This window comes from Hyperolius riggenbachi, chromosome 6, assembly GCF_040937935.1.
Source record: "Hyperolius riggenbachi isolate aHypRig1 chromosome 6, aHypRig1.pri, whole genome shotgun sequence".
Lineage (NCBI taxonomy): Eukaryota > Metazoa > Chordata > Amphibia > Anura > Hyperoliidae > Hyperolius > Hyperolius riggenbachi.
The window spans coordinates 175,755,716-175,769,451 of NC_090651.1; the positions used below are offsets into that span (position 1 = coordinate 175,755,716).

Consider the following 13,736-nt stretch of genomic DNA (forward strand, 5'->3'; position numbering starts at 1 on the left):
TTGTTTCGCCGTGGACCGCATTAGATATCGGTCCATGAGGCAGGCGGATGGCGTCCGGGAGGTCTGTCCGTCTCAGGTGGCGATTGTCAGCAAGCGGGGGCACTTTTGGTGGTCTGTGGATCACTGGAGGGAGTCACGGCTAGCGGAGCTCTGCCGTCAACCTCCTTCCATCCAGGCGCCGGAACCGGAAGTCCATGACATGTATTTATGCTTGAAAAAAATATCTGTTTTCCCTTTTGATGTTGCATGTATAAAGCTGTCTGTACCACCAGCTTGCAAACTAATAGGATATAAGCCTGACGAAGGCTGCAAGGCCGAAAGCTTGCTTATTTTTATTCATTTTTAGTTAGCCAATAAATGTTATCACCCTGATGTAAAACTTCTTGCTATCTATTTTAATTAACATAACTACTGTAACTTAATGACAGTATGTTTGTTTAGGCTGAAGTTCCTCTTTAAGGTTAGAAAAAGTGGGCGGAGCCAACTACATTTTATTCCAGGGGAAAATATAAACTTCAGCCATGCTTACACTGTTAATGGCAGGGTTCCCAAACTTGACACAGTGGGCCACTGGGTGACTGAGATTAATATTCAGAAATGTGGGTGGCGCTAACAACAGCCAATCAAATTTCACCTATTGATTTTCAAGGGGAATATTTACATTGCTACCATTCTTACACTGTTAATGGCAGAGGCCTCTTACCGGATAGGTGACTGGGGTCCAAATTCACTAAAGGGGAGGAGCCACAAACAGCTAATCAGATTTGTTAGATTGATTTCAGCCATTCTGTTATTGGCAGGGTTCTCAAACGTGACACAGTTGGTCAATGGATGACTGGGATTAATATTCAGGAAAGTGGGTGGAACCTACAACAGCCAATCAAAATTCACCTATTGATTTTTAAGGGAAATATTGAAACTGCTGCCACTCTTACACTAATAATGGCAGAAGCCTCAAACCAGCTACAGTCGGTCATGAAGTGGCTGGGGTTCAAATCCACTAAAGGGGTGGAGCCACAAAAAGCCAATCAGATTACTTTACTGGATAAACTGCTTTAATTCACACAAATTTTGATGGCAGAAGCCCAAAAGCTTAAAACTTGGTCACTGGGTGACTGGGATTAATATTCATAAAAGTGGGTGGAGCCTAAAAAGAAAATCAAAATTCACCAGTTGATTTTCAAGGGGAATATTTAAATTGCTGCCATTCTTGCACTGTTAATGGCACAAGCCTCAAACCTGGTACAGTTGGTCATTGGGGTGGAGCTACAAATTCAGAAAAGGGGTGGAGCTACAAACAGCCAATCAGATTTGTTTCATCTCACTGGTAAATTACAAATTATTGATGCCAAGGACCCCAGAGGTCACAAACTTGGTCATTGAGTGACCGTGTGTCAAGGTTACAAAAAGTAGGCGGAGCCAAAAACAAATTTCACTAGGAAAATATAATCTGCAGCCACTCTTACACTGTTAATGGCAAGGGTTCTCAAACTTTGCCCAGATGGTCACTGGGTGACTGAGATTAATATTATGGGAAGTGGGTGGAGCCTATAATAGCCAATCAAAATTCACCTGTTGATTTTCAAGGGGAATATTTAAATTGCTTCCATTTTTGCCCTGTTAATAACAGATGCCTCAAACCTGCTACAGTTGGTCATTGGGTGACTGGGGTTCAAATGCCAGAGAGGGGCAGAGCCACAAACAGCCAATCTGATTTGTTTAATTTCTATGGGAATATACAAATTATTGATGACAAAGACCCCAAAGCTCACAAACTTGCTCATTGAGTATGTGTGTGTTAGGGTTAGAAAAAGTGTCCAGAGCTAACACCAGCCAAATACATACCCGGGCAACGCCGATTCATCAGCTATTATTCATAAAAGTGGATGGAGCATACAAAAGCCAATCAAAATTCATCTATTGATTTTCAAGGGAAATATTTCATTACTGCCATTCTTGCACTGTTAATTGCACAAGCCCCAAACTGGTTACAGTTATTTATTGGGTGACTGGGGTTCAAATTCAGAAAAGGGGTGGAGACACAAACAGCCCATCAGATTTGTTTCATTTCAATGCAAATTATTGATGCCAAAGACTGCAAAGCTCACAAATTTGGTCATTGAGTACTCATGTGCACCTGTCGGCAGAACGACTGACCCATGGTAAGGTCTGACGGACCCGTCGTTTAAAAAAAAAAAAAGTACGGCGTGTGTACGCGCCTTTAAGAAGCTTCATTTGTTATCTATGCAAAAGAGCTGATTTGAGCTCTCCGACCCACTGGGTCGAATACTGTCCTGTTTTCTGAAACACTTATCTCAACCCGTCTCTCCCTGTTTCTTGTTTGCTTAAAATTTTTCTGCCATGAAGTTCACAGGGTCATTTAAAATACATAGTGTAATTTGTAAACTGCAAATATTAGAGAATGATGCAATGTTATTTAAAAAAAATGTACACAACTGAAAATAAAAACATGACACTTTTCTACTAATGTCCTATTAATCATCCATACTACACATACAATTCATTAGATCATACTTTTTTTTTTTTTCTTCAGTGTACATAATCACCCCCTCTAAAGTATCAATGTGCCCATGTGCGGCTGCAACGGATCACCGTACGTGTATCACGGGAGAACACTCACTTCATCAGAGGCCTCTGATGGTTGTCTGTTGATATTGCATGGGCGAGTGTTGATGAGAGGGGAAGCTGAATGCATGACAGCAGAGACTACATTGGAGTAATTAGTGGAATCTGTCTCACAGTCAGTGTAGGTTAACAAGAGTGCTCAGGGGTTGCAAATCGTCAGACAGGGTTTGGTAAACAAGGTTAGGCTTTGTGTACCTCATTAATATTATAAATGCGAACGTTTGGATTTTTGGATGTTTGTTACTCAATCACGCAACAATGGCTGAATGGATTTGAATGGAATTTGGCACACACATAGTACATTACCTGGAATAAAATATAGGATATTTGTTATCCCCATAACCAAAAAGTGGGTGGAGACAAATACAAATTTCACTGGGAAAATGTAAACTGCAGCCATTCTTACACTGCTAATGGTAGGGTTCTAAAACTGTGCACAGTTGGTCACTGGGTGACTGGGATTAATACTCAGTAAAGTGGGTGGAGCCTACAAACGCCAATCAAAATTCACCTATTGATTTTCAAGGGGCAAATTTAATTGCTGCCATTCTTGCACTGTTAATGGCACAAGACTCAAACCTGGTACAGTTGGTCATTGGGTGAGTGGGGTTCAAATTCAGAAAGGGGGAAGAGCAACAAACCGCCAATCAGATTTGTTTTATTTCAATGCAAATTATTGATGCCAAAGACCGCAAAACTCACAAACTTGGTCATTGAGCAATTGTGTGTTAGCGTTAGAAAAAGTGGGCGCAGCAAACACCAGCCAAATACATACCCGGGCAATGCCGGGTCATCAGTGGCCAGAGACAAATACAAATTTCACTGGGAAAATGTAAACTGCAGCCATTCTTACACTGTTTATGGTAGGGTTCTCAAACTTTGCACAGTTGGTCACTGGGTGGCTAGGATTAATATTCAGAAAAGTGGGTGGAGCCTACAAAAGCCAATTTCACAAATACAAATTTCACTGGGAAAATGTAAACTGCAGCCATTCTTACACTGTTTATGGTAGGGTTCTCAAACTTTGCACAGTTGGTCACTGGGTGGCTAGGACTAATATTCAGAAAAGTGGGTGGAGCCTACAAAAGCCAATCAAAATTCACCTATTGATTTTTAAGAGGGATATTTAATTGCTGCTATTCTTGCACTGTTAATGGCACAAGCCTCAAACCTGGTACAGTTGGTCATTGAGTGACTGGGGTTAAAATTAAGAAAAGGGGGTGGAGACACAGCCAATCAGATACCCGGGCAACGCCGTGCCATCAGCTAGTAAAGTAATATTTTTTTACTGACTTCTTTACTTCTAATTTCAGTAGTTTTTCAGCCTGTAATGTTTGTTTTGAATGTCGTGGCTGGAAACACATAGTGAATACTGCTGCCTTGGCCTTGCAATTTTGAGTTCTGGTGATATTTTACACAATGCCAATAAGTGAAGAGGACGCAGAGCACACTACTGAGAAGAGTGCAAGCTGATGTGGTCACAGTTCAATTTAATTAGGGCACAGGATTGGCTATAGCCACACCAAGGACATAAAGGACAGGCAGAACCCAGTGCGCCTTTAGCACTCGGACAACAGACCCACTAACCAGTGAGGGAATAAAACACAGAAAATGGGAGCTGAATCCTTGCAGGCATTTCCTTAATGGAAACACAGATTATTTGAGAAGGTAGGGGAATTTGAGGGCTAGTAAACCATTTTTACTTTAGTCAGGTGTTTCCACAGGAGGTGGGTGGAGCCAGATCTCTCCATTTGTACCATATAATTTCAAATCGGCGCCATTGAGGCGGAGTGAGGGTTGTGTGGGAAGAACAAGGATCTTGGCCAGCGATCTGCTGATAGGATTTGAGCACGGTGACGTAAATGTTCTTCACCCATACTACAACCACAAATATCAGCCTTTTTATTTGATAAAAAAAGTACAACATGGAAAATGATAATGCTATCTGCCATAATCAGCCCTATCTTTTTGTTTCCTTGGGACACTGCATACAATAAGCAGCATTGCTTTTAATTATACCAGTTACTGTGTACAGGTAATCCCCGACATAAGAACAACTTGCTGAGCTCAATTACAACACATGCAATGGGGACGGAAGCCATGGAGGGTCTCCGGTAGAGATGTGGGACAAGGGGCACAGAGTGTACATACTGTAAATGCTACATGCATTTTTTCTACTAGAACTGTCACATAAGTATTTGAACATTGATCTTTACCTACTACCTTTGTACCTGCTGTAGTGTATACATAATTTGATCTTACAGATCATAATATGATCTTTGTTGAATTGCATGTACAATAGGCCAACCATTGTATTAAGCTTGCTTACCATAGTTTTTCAAAATGAATAGCTTCTATGCTACTGCCTGGAAAGTGAATTTATTTTAGGGGGTGCTGGGTATACTACTTTTTATTGATAATTCAGCACTGGATGTATTTAGCTTCATGTTTCTTCTCAGCACTAGATGTATTTAGCTTCATTTGGCTTTGATATATGTAAGTGTGCATAATACCTCATTCTAGTTAAGTCTGTTTTTCCATATGATCAAACATAGAAAAAAGAAAAAAGTTTTGGCTTAACTTTTACTTTATTGTGTATACTATAAACAGTACTTTAACAAACCTCAGCTTCTCTTTTTCGAATTCTGGTCTTTTCCACTTCATCCATGACTTTTTGTGATTCTTCCACATTTCCTTCTGCTCCTAGTTGCTCAGCTTTGGCCAACAATTTTCCAATTTCTTCATTCAGCTCATGTACTCGCTCTGCCTAAGGATAAAATTATAATATACAAGATAAGAGCAAATAAAATTTTGTTACCACTAGTTTCCTCCCATAGCTCAAAAACATACAGTAAATTGGCCCTAGACTATGATGGACCCGTGACAATGGTAGGGATTACATTGTAAGCGCCTATGCAGGACAGTTAATGACAAGACCAGTAAACCTATTAAGCAAGGAGAGCCATCACCTTTGTTATTGTGTTTAACCGCACAATCAGCGGGAGCCATATTGTGATTATTAATTACTGTACACAATCCACAATTATCACAATTGTCTCAAGAAAAACAACTTTAATGATGCCTTAGCAGAGTATACAAAATTACTGCATTAAAACCATTTAAAAACCACTAACCATGACATAGCGTTTCAAAATGCTATACAGCAGTGGGTAGACAGTTAATGTGTGTAGCAGTCACCCAGCAAATGCCTATCCAAACTGCCCACACCACTGTCAATCTGCTGTCTGAAACCAAAACACCAAAAACACAAGGCGACATACAACTGACCAGGACTATCTAAGGGCAAGGAACTAAGATGGCAGTCTATAGACCATGTCTGTTCCGCACAATGTTCAAAAAATACAGTATAACCAATAAGGATCAATGTAGGACCACTATACAGGCCTGCGCGGGTCCAATTTTTCATGCCTGCACCGACAGACCCGCTACCCGCAACCAGCTTTCAGGTGAATTTGATACCCGCTCCTGACCCACACACGCGCTACAGACCCGCAGCCCGCTTTTTCAATTTTCTTTTAAAGTACACATTTAAAGCAACATTGGGGAGCTGTAAAGGAAATACAACCTTTTTTTATACACAAACCAAAGATGATTTTTTTTGCTCTTATTTAAATCAATCAAAACCGAGAAGTAACAGTCCTGCTCAAACAACAAATAGCAGAGCACCCACATCCCTGTCCCTGTATGCTGTAGGCTGCTCCGCATCTACACTACATCTAGTGGAAGTGCCTCCCCCCCTTCCCGTTATAATTTAAGTATTATAAGTAGGCCTCAGTTATTTGGACTGAGTTTTAGGTAAAAGGCTTGTTCGCAGAGTATACCTTTAAGTAGAGTTCCTTGTGAAGCAGGCAGAGGCATCTCAGTGTCTGCTTGAAGCCGGTGATGCAAGCAGATACTGAGAATATATGTTCTTAGTACAAGGTCTTAGGCCTACACTGCCCCAGACAAATAGACTATGGGAACAATCAACATAGGCCATATTTATAAAACATAACATTCTTTCAACTAGGACAAGGGGCTCATAGAATATTAATCAAGTAGGTGGGTATTATGACACCACGAGGGGTCTGAGCCAATTGTAGGTTTTGGGGGGATGGCTCAGATGAGGTCACATTTAACTCTTTCTGGTTCGTATAAAACCAACAGCCGGTTTACAGAGAGGCACTTTCTGTCCCTGTCACCGCTGGTCTTAATCTTGACTTATATATTTATTTATGTCTTGTTAGTTTATCTTGTATGCTGTATATACTTAGTTTAGATGTAATTTAGTATAGAAAGAAGATAACCTGACTAACATTCATGAGGGATGTTAGTCAAGAGCTTGTAACGCAAATGGACTTAAAGAAGAATCTGCTTCGCTAAGATGTAACGAACTGTATCTGTATATCTGTTTACTGAATAAACTCCTAACTCTGAAGACGCCTGTTGCTGTTGCTGTGATGAGAGTCGTGTTTGCAGCTCTTACTAATGAGTTGCTGGTGCTCGAATACAGGTGTGAAATGTGAAGTTCTTACACCGGCCACTTCAATGCACACTGGGAAATGTAGTACATTAATGTAATTACAGGAGATGTAGGCACAGTAGTGTACTACATCTAAACAACCCAGAACCCTGATTTAGGATAAATAACAAAGATATGATCCTATACTAAGGACTAAAAATTAACTTTTAATAATACATATTAAAATGGATCTTGGCTGCTACAGGTATAGTTTCAAGACTGATACAGATACATGAGGGGCTATATAAAGACCTGGTAAGTATGAGAAAACTATCTCAGTATTGCCCTATCAATGTGGCTGAAAAGAAAAACAATGTGGGGCTGGGGTAAAGTATATGAGGATAAACCCTCAGCAGCCTCCTAACATTGCCACTGAAAAAATTAACCACTTGCCAACCGCCCACAGCCGATGGGCGGCGGCAAGGGCTGGGCCCAAACGGCCGCAATACGCCCATCGGCGGCGGCGGGTGTGGTTATGCGGCGACAAAAAATAAAATCTTCTATGAACTCACCATACTCCTAACGGAATACCTTGGGGTGTCTTCTTTCTAAAAATGGGGTCATTTGTGGGGTTCCAATACGGTCCTTGCATTTTAGGGGCCCTAAACCGTGAGGAGTAGTCTTGAAAGCAAATGTCTCAAAATGACCTGTGAAATCCTAAAGGTACTCATTGGACTTTGGGCCCCTTAGCGCAGTTAGGGTGCAAAAAAGTGCCACACGTGGTATCGCTGTACTCAGGAGAAGTAGTATAATGTGTTTTGGGGTGTATTTTTACACATACCCATGCTGGGTGGGAGAAATCTCTCTGTAAATGGACAATTGTGTGTAAAAAAAAATCAAAACATTGTCATTTACAGAGATATTTCTCCCACCCAGCATGGATCCGCCCACCCGCGACGTCAACCCGCCGGCCGATCGGAAGCGCCGGTGGGTTGTTAACCCCTGGATCGCCGCATCTAAAGCGTATAATACGCTTTGTAATGTATACTAAGCGTATTATACAGGCTGCCTCCTGCCCTGGTGGTCCCAGTGATCGAGAGACCACCAGGACAGGCTGCAGCCACCCTAGTCTGCACCCAAACACACTGATCTGCCTCCCTTCCTGCCCTCTGATCACCCACAGCACCCCTCAGACCCCCCCTGCCCACCCCCTCAGACCCCTGTTTGCACCCAATCACCCCCTAATCACCCATCAATCACTCCCTGTCACTATTTGTCAACGCTATTTGTTAGATTAGTCCCTTAACTGCCCCCCTAGGGGCTCCTGATCACCCCCCCCCCCCACACACACACCCTCAGATCCTCCCCAGACCCCCCCCCCCGTGTACTGTATACATCTATCCTCCCCTATAATCACCTGTCAATCACCTGTCAGTCACACATCAATCACCCCGTCACCACCTGTCACTGCTACTCATTAGATCAGACCCTAATCTGCCCCTTGCGGGCAACCCAATCACCCGCCACACCCTCAGATAGCCCCCCAGACCCCCTCTGGTCAACTCGCCAGTGCACTGCTTGCATATATTCTCGCTTGTAATCACCTACTGATCACCTATCAATCACCCCGTCACCACCTGTCACTGCTACCCATCAGATTGGACTCTAATCTGCCCCTTGAGGGCACCTAATCACCCGCCCACACCCTCAGATAGCCCCCCAGACCCGCTCTGATCAACTTGACAGTGCATTGCTTGCATATATTCTCTCTTGTAATCACCTACTGATCACCTATCAATCACCCCGTCACCCAATGTCACTGCTACCCATCAGATTAGACCCTAATCTGCCCCTTGCGGGCACCCAATCACCCGCCCACACCCTGAGATAACCCCCCAGACCCGCCCTGATCAACTCGCCAGTGCATTGCTTGCATATATTCTCCTCTGTAATCACCTACTGATCACCTATCAATCACCCCATCACCCCCTGTCACCACCTGTCACTGCTACCCATCAGATCAGACCCTAATCTGCCCCTTGCGGGCACCCAATCACCCGCCCACACCCTGAGATAGCCCCCCAGACCCCTCTGATCACCTCCCCAGTGCATTATTTACATCTGTTCTCCCCTCTAATCACCCATCAATCACCACCTGTCACTGCTACCCATCATACCCATCAGATCAGACCCTCATCTGCCCCTTGCGGGCACCCAATGACCGGCCCACACCCTCAGATTGCCCTCAGATACCCCTGATCACCTCCCCAGTGCATTGCTTGCATCTATTCCCCACTCTATTCACACCCTGAGACACCCATCAATCACCTCCTGTCACCCCCTAGCAGACCTACTTATCAAATCAGGCCCTAATTTGCCCCGTTTGGGCTCCTGATCACTCAGCCAAACCTTCAGATCCCCCTTCCGATCACCACCCCAGTGCATTGATTGCATCTATTCTCCCCTCTAATCACCCACTAAGACACCCATCAATCACCTCCTGTCACCACCTGTCACCCCCTAGCACTCCTATCCATCAGATCAGGCCCTAATCTGCCCCCCTGCGGGCTTCTGATCACCTCGCCAAACCCTCACCCGCCCCACCGCAGTGACAGATTTTTTTTTTTATGATCACTGCTGGTACGACTTAATTGTGGCGAGACCAACCGTTATGCCACACAATACGCAACCGCCAATCCAAGAAGCTACTATGCCCAGCCTTTTCGGTGGAAGCCACTCCAAGATTCCGAACGTAACATTTTTTGGGGCCTTTTCCTTAACATGGGTCTAGTCAAAAAGAATGTATTGCGGTCTTATTGGTCTATGCACCCAATATATCACATGCCCATGTTCTCTGCTGCCATGTCCAGGTCACGATTTGAGAACATCCTGCGCTTCCTGCACTTCAGTGCCAATACAACCTGTCATTTAAGAGGCCACCCTGCTTATGACTGGTTCCACAAAATTCGGCCCCCCATAGACCACCTGTCATCAAAATTTGCAGATGCTTATACCCCTGAACAGTCATTTTGAGGCATTTGGTTTCTAGACTACTCCTCACGGTTTTGGGCCCCTAAAATGCCAGGGCCGTATAGGAACCCCACAAGTGACCCCATTTTAGAAAGAAGACTCTCCAAGGTATTCCATTAGGTGTATGATGAGTTCATAGAAGATTTTATTTTTTGTCAAAAGTTAGCAGAAATTGATTTTTATTGTTTTTTTTCACAAACTGTCATTTTCCACTAACTTGTGACAAAAAATAAAATCTTCTATGAACTCATCATACACCTAACGGAATACCTTGGGGTGTCTTCTTTCTAAAATGGGGTCACTTGTGGGGTTCCTATACTGCCCTGGAATTTTAGGGGCCCTAAACCGTGAGGAGTAGAAACCAAATGCCTGAAAAAGACCTGTGAATAGGACATTGGGCCCCTTAGCGCACCTAGGCTGCAAAAAAAGTGTCACACATGCGGTATTGCCGTACTCAGGAGAAGTAGCATAATGTGTTTTGGGGTGTATTTTTACACATACCCATGTTGGGTGGGAGAAATATCTATGTAAATGACATTTTTTTTATTTTTTTACACACAATTGTCCATTTACAGAGATATTTCTCCCACCCAGCATGGGTATGTGTAAACATACACCCCAAAACACATTATACTATTTCTCCTGAGCATGGCGATACCACATGTGTGACACTTTTTTTGCAGCCTAGGTGCGCTAAGGGGCCCAACGTCCAATGGGTACCTTTGGGATTTCACAGGTCATTTTGAGACATTTGGTTTCAAGACTACTCCTTATGGTTTAGGGCCCCTAAAATGCCAGGGCAGTATAGGACCCCCACAAATGACCCCATTTTAGAAAGAAGACACCCCAAGGTATTCTGTTGGGAGTATGGTGGGTTCATAGAAGATTTAATTTTTTTTTTGTCACAAGTTAGCGGAAATTGATTTTGTATTTTTTTTCACAAAGTATCATTTTCCGCTAACTTGTGACAAAAAATAAAATCTTCTATGAACTCACCATACTCCTAACTGAATACCTTGGGGTGTCTTCCTTCTGAAATGGGGTCATTTGTGGGGTTCCTATATGGTCCTGGCATTTTAGGGGCCCTAAACCGTGAGGAGTAGTCTAGAAACCAAATTTCTCAAAATGACCTGTGAAATCATAAAGGTACTCATTGGACTTTGGGCCCCTTAGCGCAGTTAGGGTGCAAAAAAGTGCCACACATGTGGTATCGCGTACTCAGGAGAAGTAGTATAATGTGTTTTGCGGTGTATTTTTACACATACACATGCTGGGTGGGAGAAATATCTCTGTAAATTGACAATTGTGTGTAAAAAAATCTAAAAATTGTCATTTACAGAGATATTTCTCCCACCCAGCATGGGTATATGTAAAAATACACCACAAAACACATTATGCTACTTCTCCTGAGTACGGCGATACCACATGTGTGGCAATTTTTTGCACCCTAACTGCCCAAAGTCCAATGAGTACCTTTAGGATTTCATAGGTCCTTTTGAGACATTTGGTTTTAAGACTACTCCTCATGGTCTCAAAATGACCTGTGAAAACCTAAAGGTACTCATTGGACTTTGGGCCCCTTAGCGCAGTTAGGGTAGTAGTATAATGTGTTTTGAGGTGTATTTTTACACATACCTATGCTGGGTGGGAGAAATATCTCTGTAAATGGACAATTGTGTGTAAAAACAAACTCAAACAAATCTCATTTACAGAGATAGTTCTCCAACCCAGTATGGGTATGTGTAAAAATACACCCCAAAACACATTATACTATTTCTCCTGAGTACGGCGATACCACATGTGACACTTTTTTGCAGCCTAGGTGCGCTAAGGGGCCCAAAGTCCTATGAGCACCTTTAGGCTTTACAGGGGTGCTTACAATTTAGCACCCCCCAAAATGCCAGGACAGTAAACACACCCCACAAATGCTGCAGACACTGAGGGGGGAAATATATACAATAGGGATATCGGAGACACGCAGGGGTAACAGGGGAGTCGCACACGGGGGGCAGGAGGTGATTAGAGGTCAAAAGCTGAGGCACGTGTGTGTGTGTGGGGGGGGGGGGGCACAGAATGACACGAATGACGTGACAAATGACATGAGGGAGACAGCACACAGGAGGACACATGGGGAGAAGGGGCACATATGAGGAAGACATGGGGCACACAGTAGGACAGATGGGGCACACAAAGACACATGGGGCACACAGTAGGACACATGGGGCACACAGTAGGATAGATGTAGGACAGATTGGGCACACAGTAGGACAGATGGGGCACACAGTATGACAGATGGGGCACACAGTAGGACAGATGGGGCACACAGTAGGACAGATGGAGCACACAGGAGTACCATTTGGGGGATAACATGTACAAGACGCTCCTGGAACATGGACGCACCAGGTTTAGTATACAGTGGCTTGCAAAAGTATTCGGCCCCCTTGAAGATTTCCACATTTTGTCACATTACTGCCACAAACATGAATCAATTTTATTGAAATTCCACATGAAAGACCAATACAAAGTGGTGTACACAGGAGAAGTGGAACTAAACTCATATATGATTCCAAAAATTTTTTACAAATAAATAACTGCAAAGTGGGATGTGCGCAATTATTCAGAAATATATTTCTTATGGAGATTGGGGTTCTCCAGTGCTGCGTGCATGCTTTGCATAGTATTGCATAAAATTTGGCTTGTGCTGCTCATCCCCTGACACACACACACACACACACACACACACACACACGCTTGCAAAAGTATTCGTCCCCCTTGAAATGTTTTCCACATTTTTGTCATATTACTGCCACAAACATGAATAAATTTTATTGGAATTCCACATGAAAGACCAATACAAAGTGATGTACACATGAGAAGTGGAACGAAAATCATTCATGATTCCAAACATTTTTTACAAATAAATAACTGCAAAGTGGTGTGTGCATAATTATTTGGCCCCCTTTGATCTAAGTGCAGTCAGTTGCCCATAGACATTGCCTGATGAGTGCTAATGACTAAATAGAGTACATCTGTGTGTAATCTAATGTCAGTACAAATACAGCTGCTCTGTGAGGGCCTCAGAGGTTGTCTAAGAGAATATTGGGAGCAACCACACCATGAAGTCCAAAGAACACACCAGACAAGTCAGGGATCAAGTTATTGAGAAATTTAAAGCAGGCTTTGGCTACAAAAAGATTTCCAAAGCCTTCCCACATCCCACGGAGCACTGTTCAAGCGATCATTCAGAAATGGAAGGAGTATGGCACAACTGTAAACCTACCAAGACAAGGCCATCCACTTAAACTCACATGCCGAACAAGGAGAGCGCTGATCAGAAATGCAGTCAAGAGGCCCATGGTGACTCATGGACGAGCTGCAGAGATCTACAGCTCAGGCGGGAGACTCTGTCCATAGGACAATAGGACAATTTTATTGGAATTCCACGTGAAAGACCAATACAAAGTGGTGTACATGTGAGAAGTGGATCGAATTTTTTTTACAAATAAATAACTGCAAAGTGGGGTGTGCGTAATTATTTGGCCCCCTGAGTCAATACTTTGTAGAACCACCTTTTGCTGCAATTACAGCTGCCAGTCTT

General features: G+C 43.2%; 1 protein-coding gene across 1 annotated transcript in view; it reads right to left on the minus strand.

The window, feature by feature from the left end:
* The window catches only part of LOC137522612 (putative RNA-binding protein Luc7-like 2), a 556,548-nt gene that overhangs the window by 271,406 nt on the left and 271,406 nt on the right, over window positions 1-13,736 (minus strand). Inside the window, exon 6 of the mRNA XM_068242690.1 lies at window positions 5,270-5,413. Within this exon, the coding sequence (XP_068098791.1) occupies window positions 5,270-5,413 (144 nt within the window). The remainder of the gene's footprint in view (window positions 1-5,269; window positions 5,414-13,736) is intronic.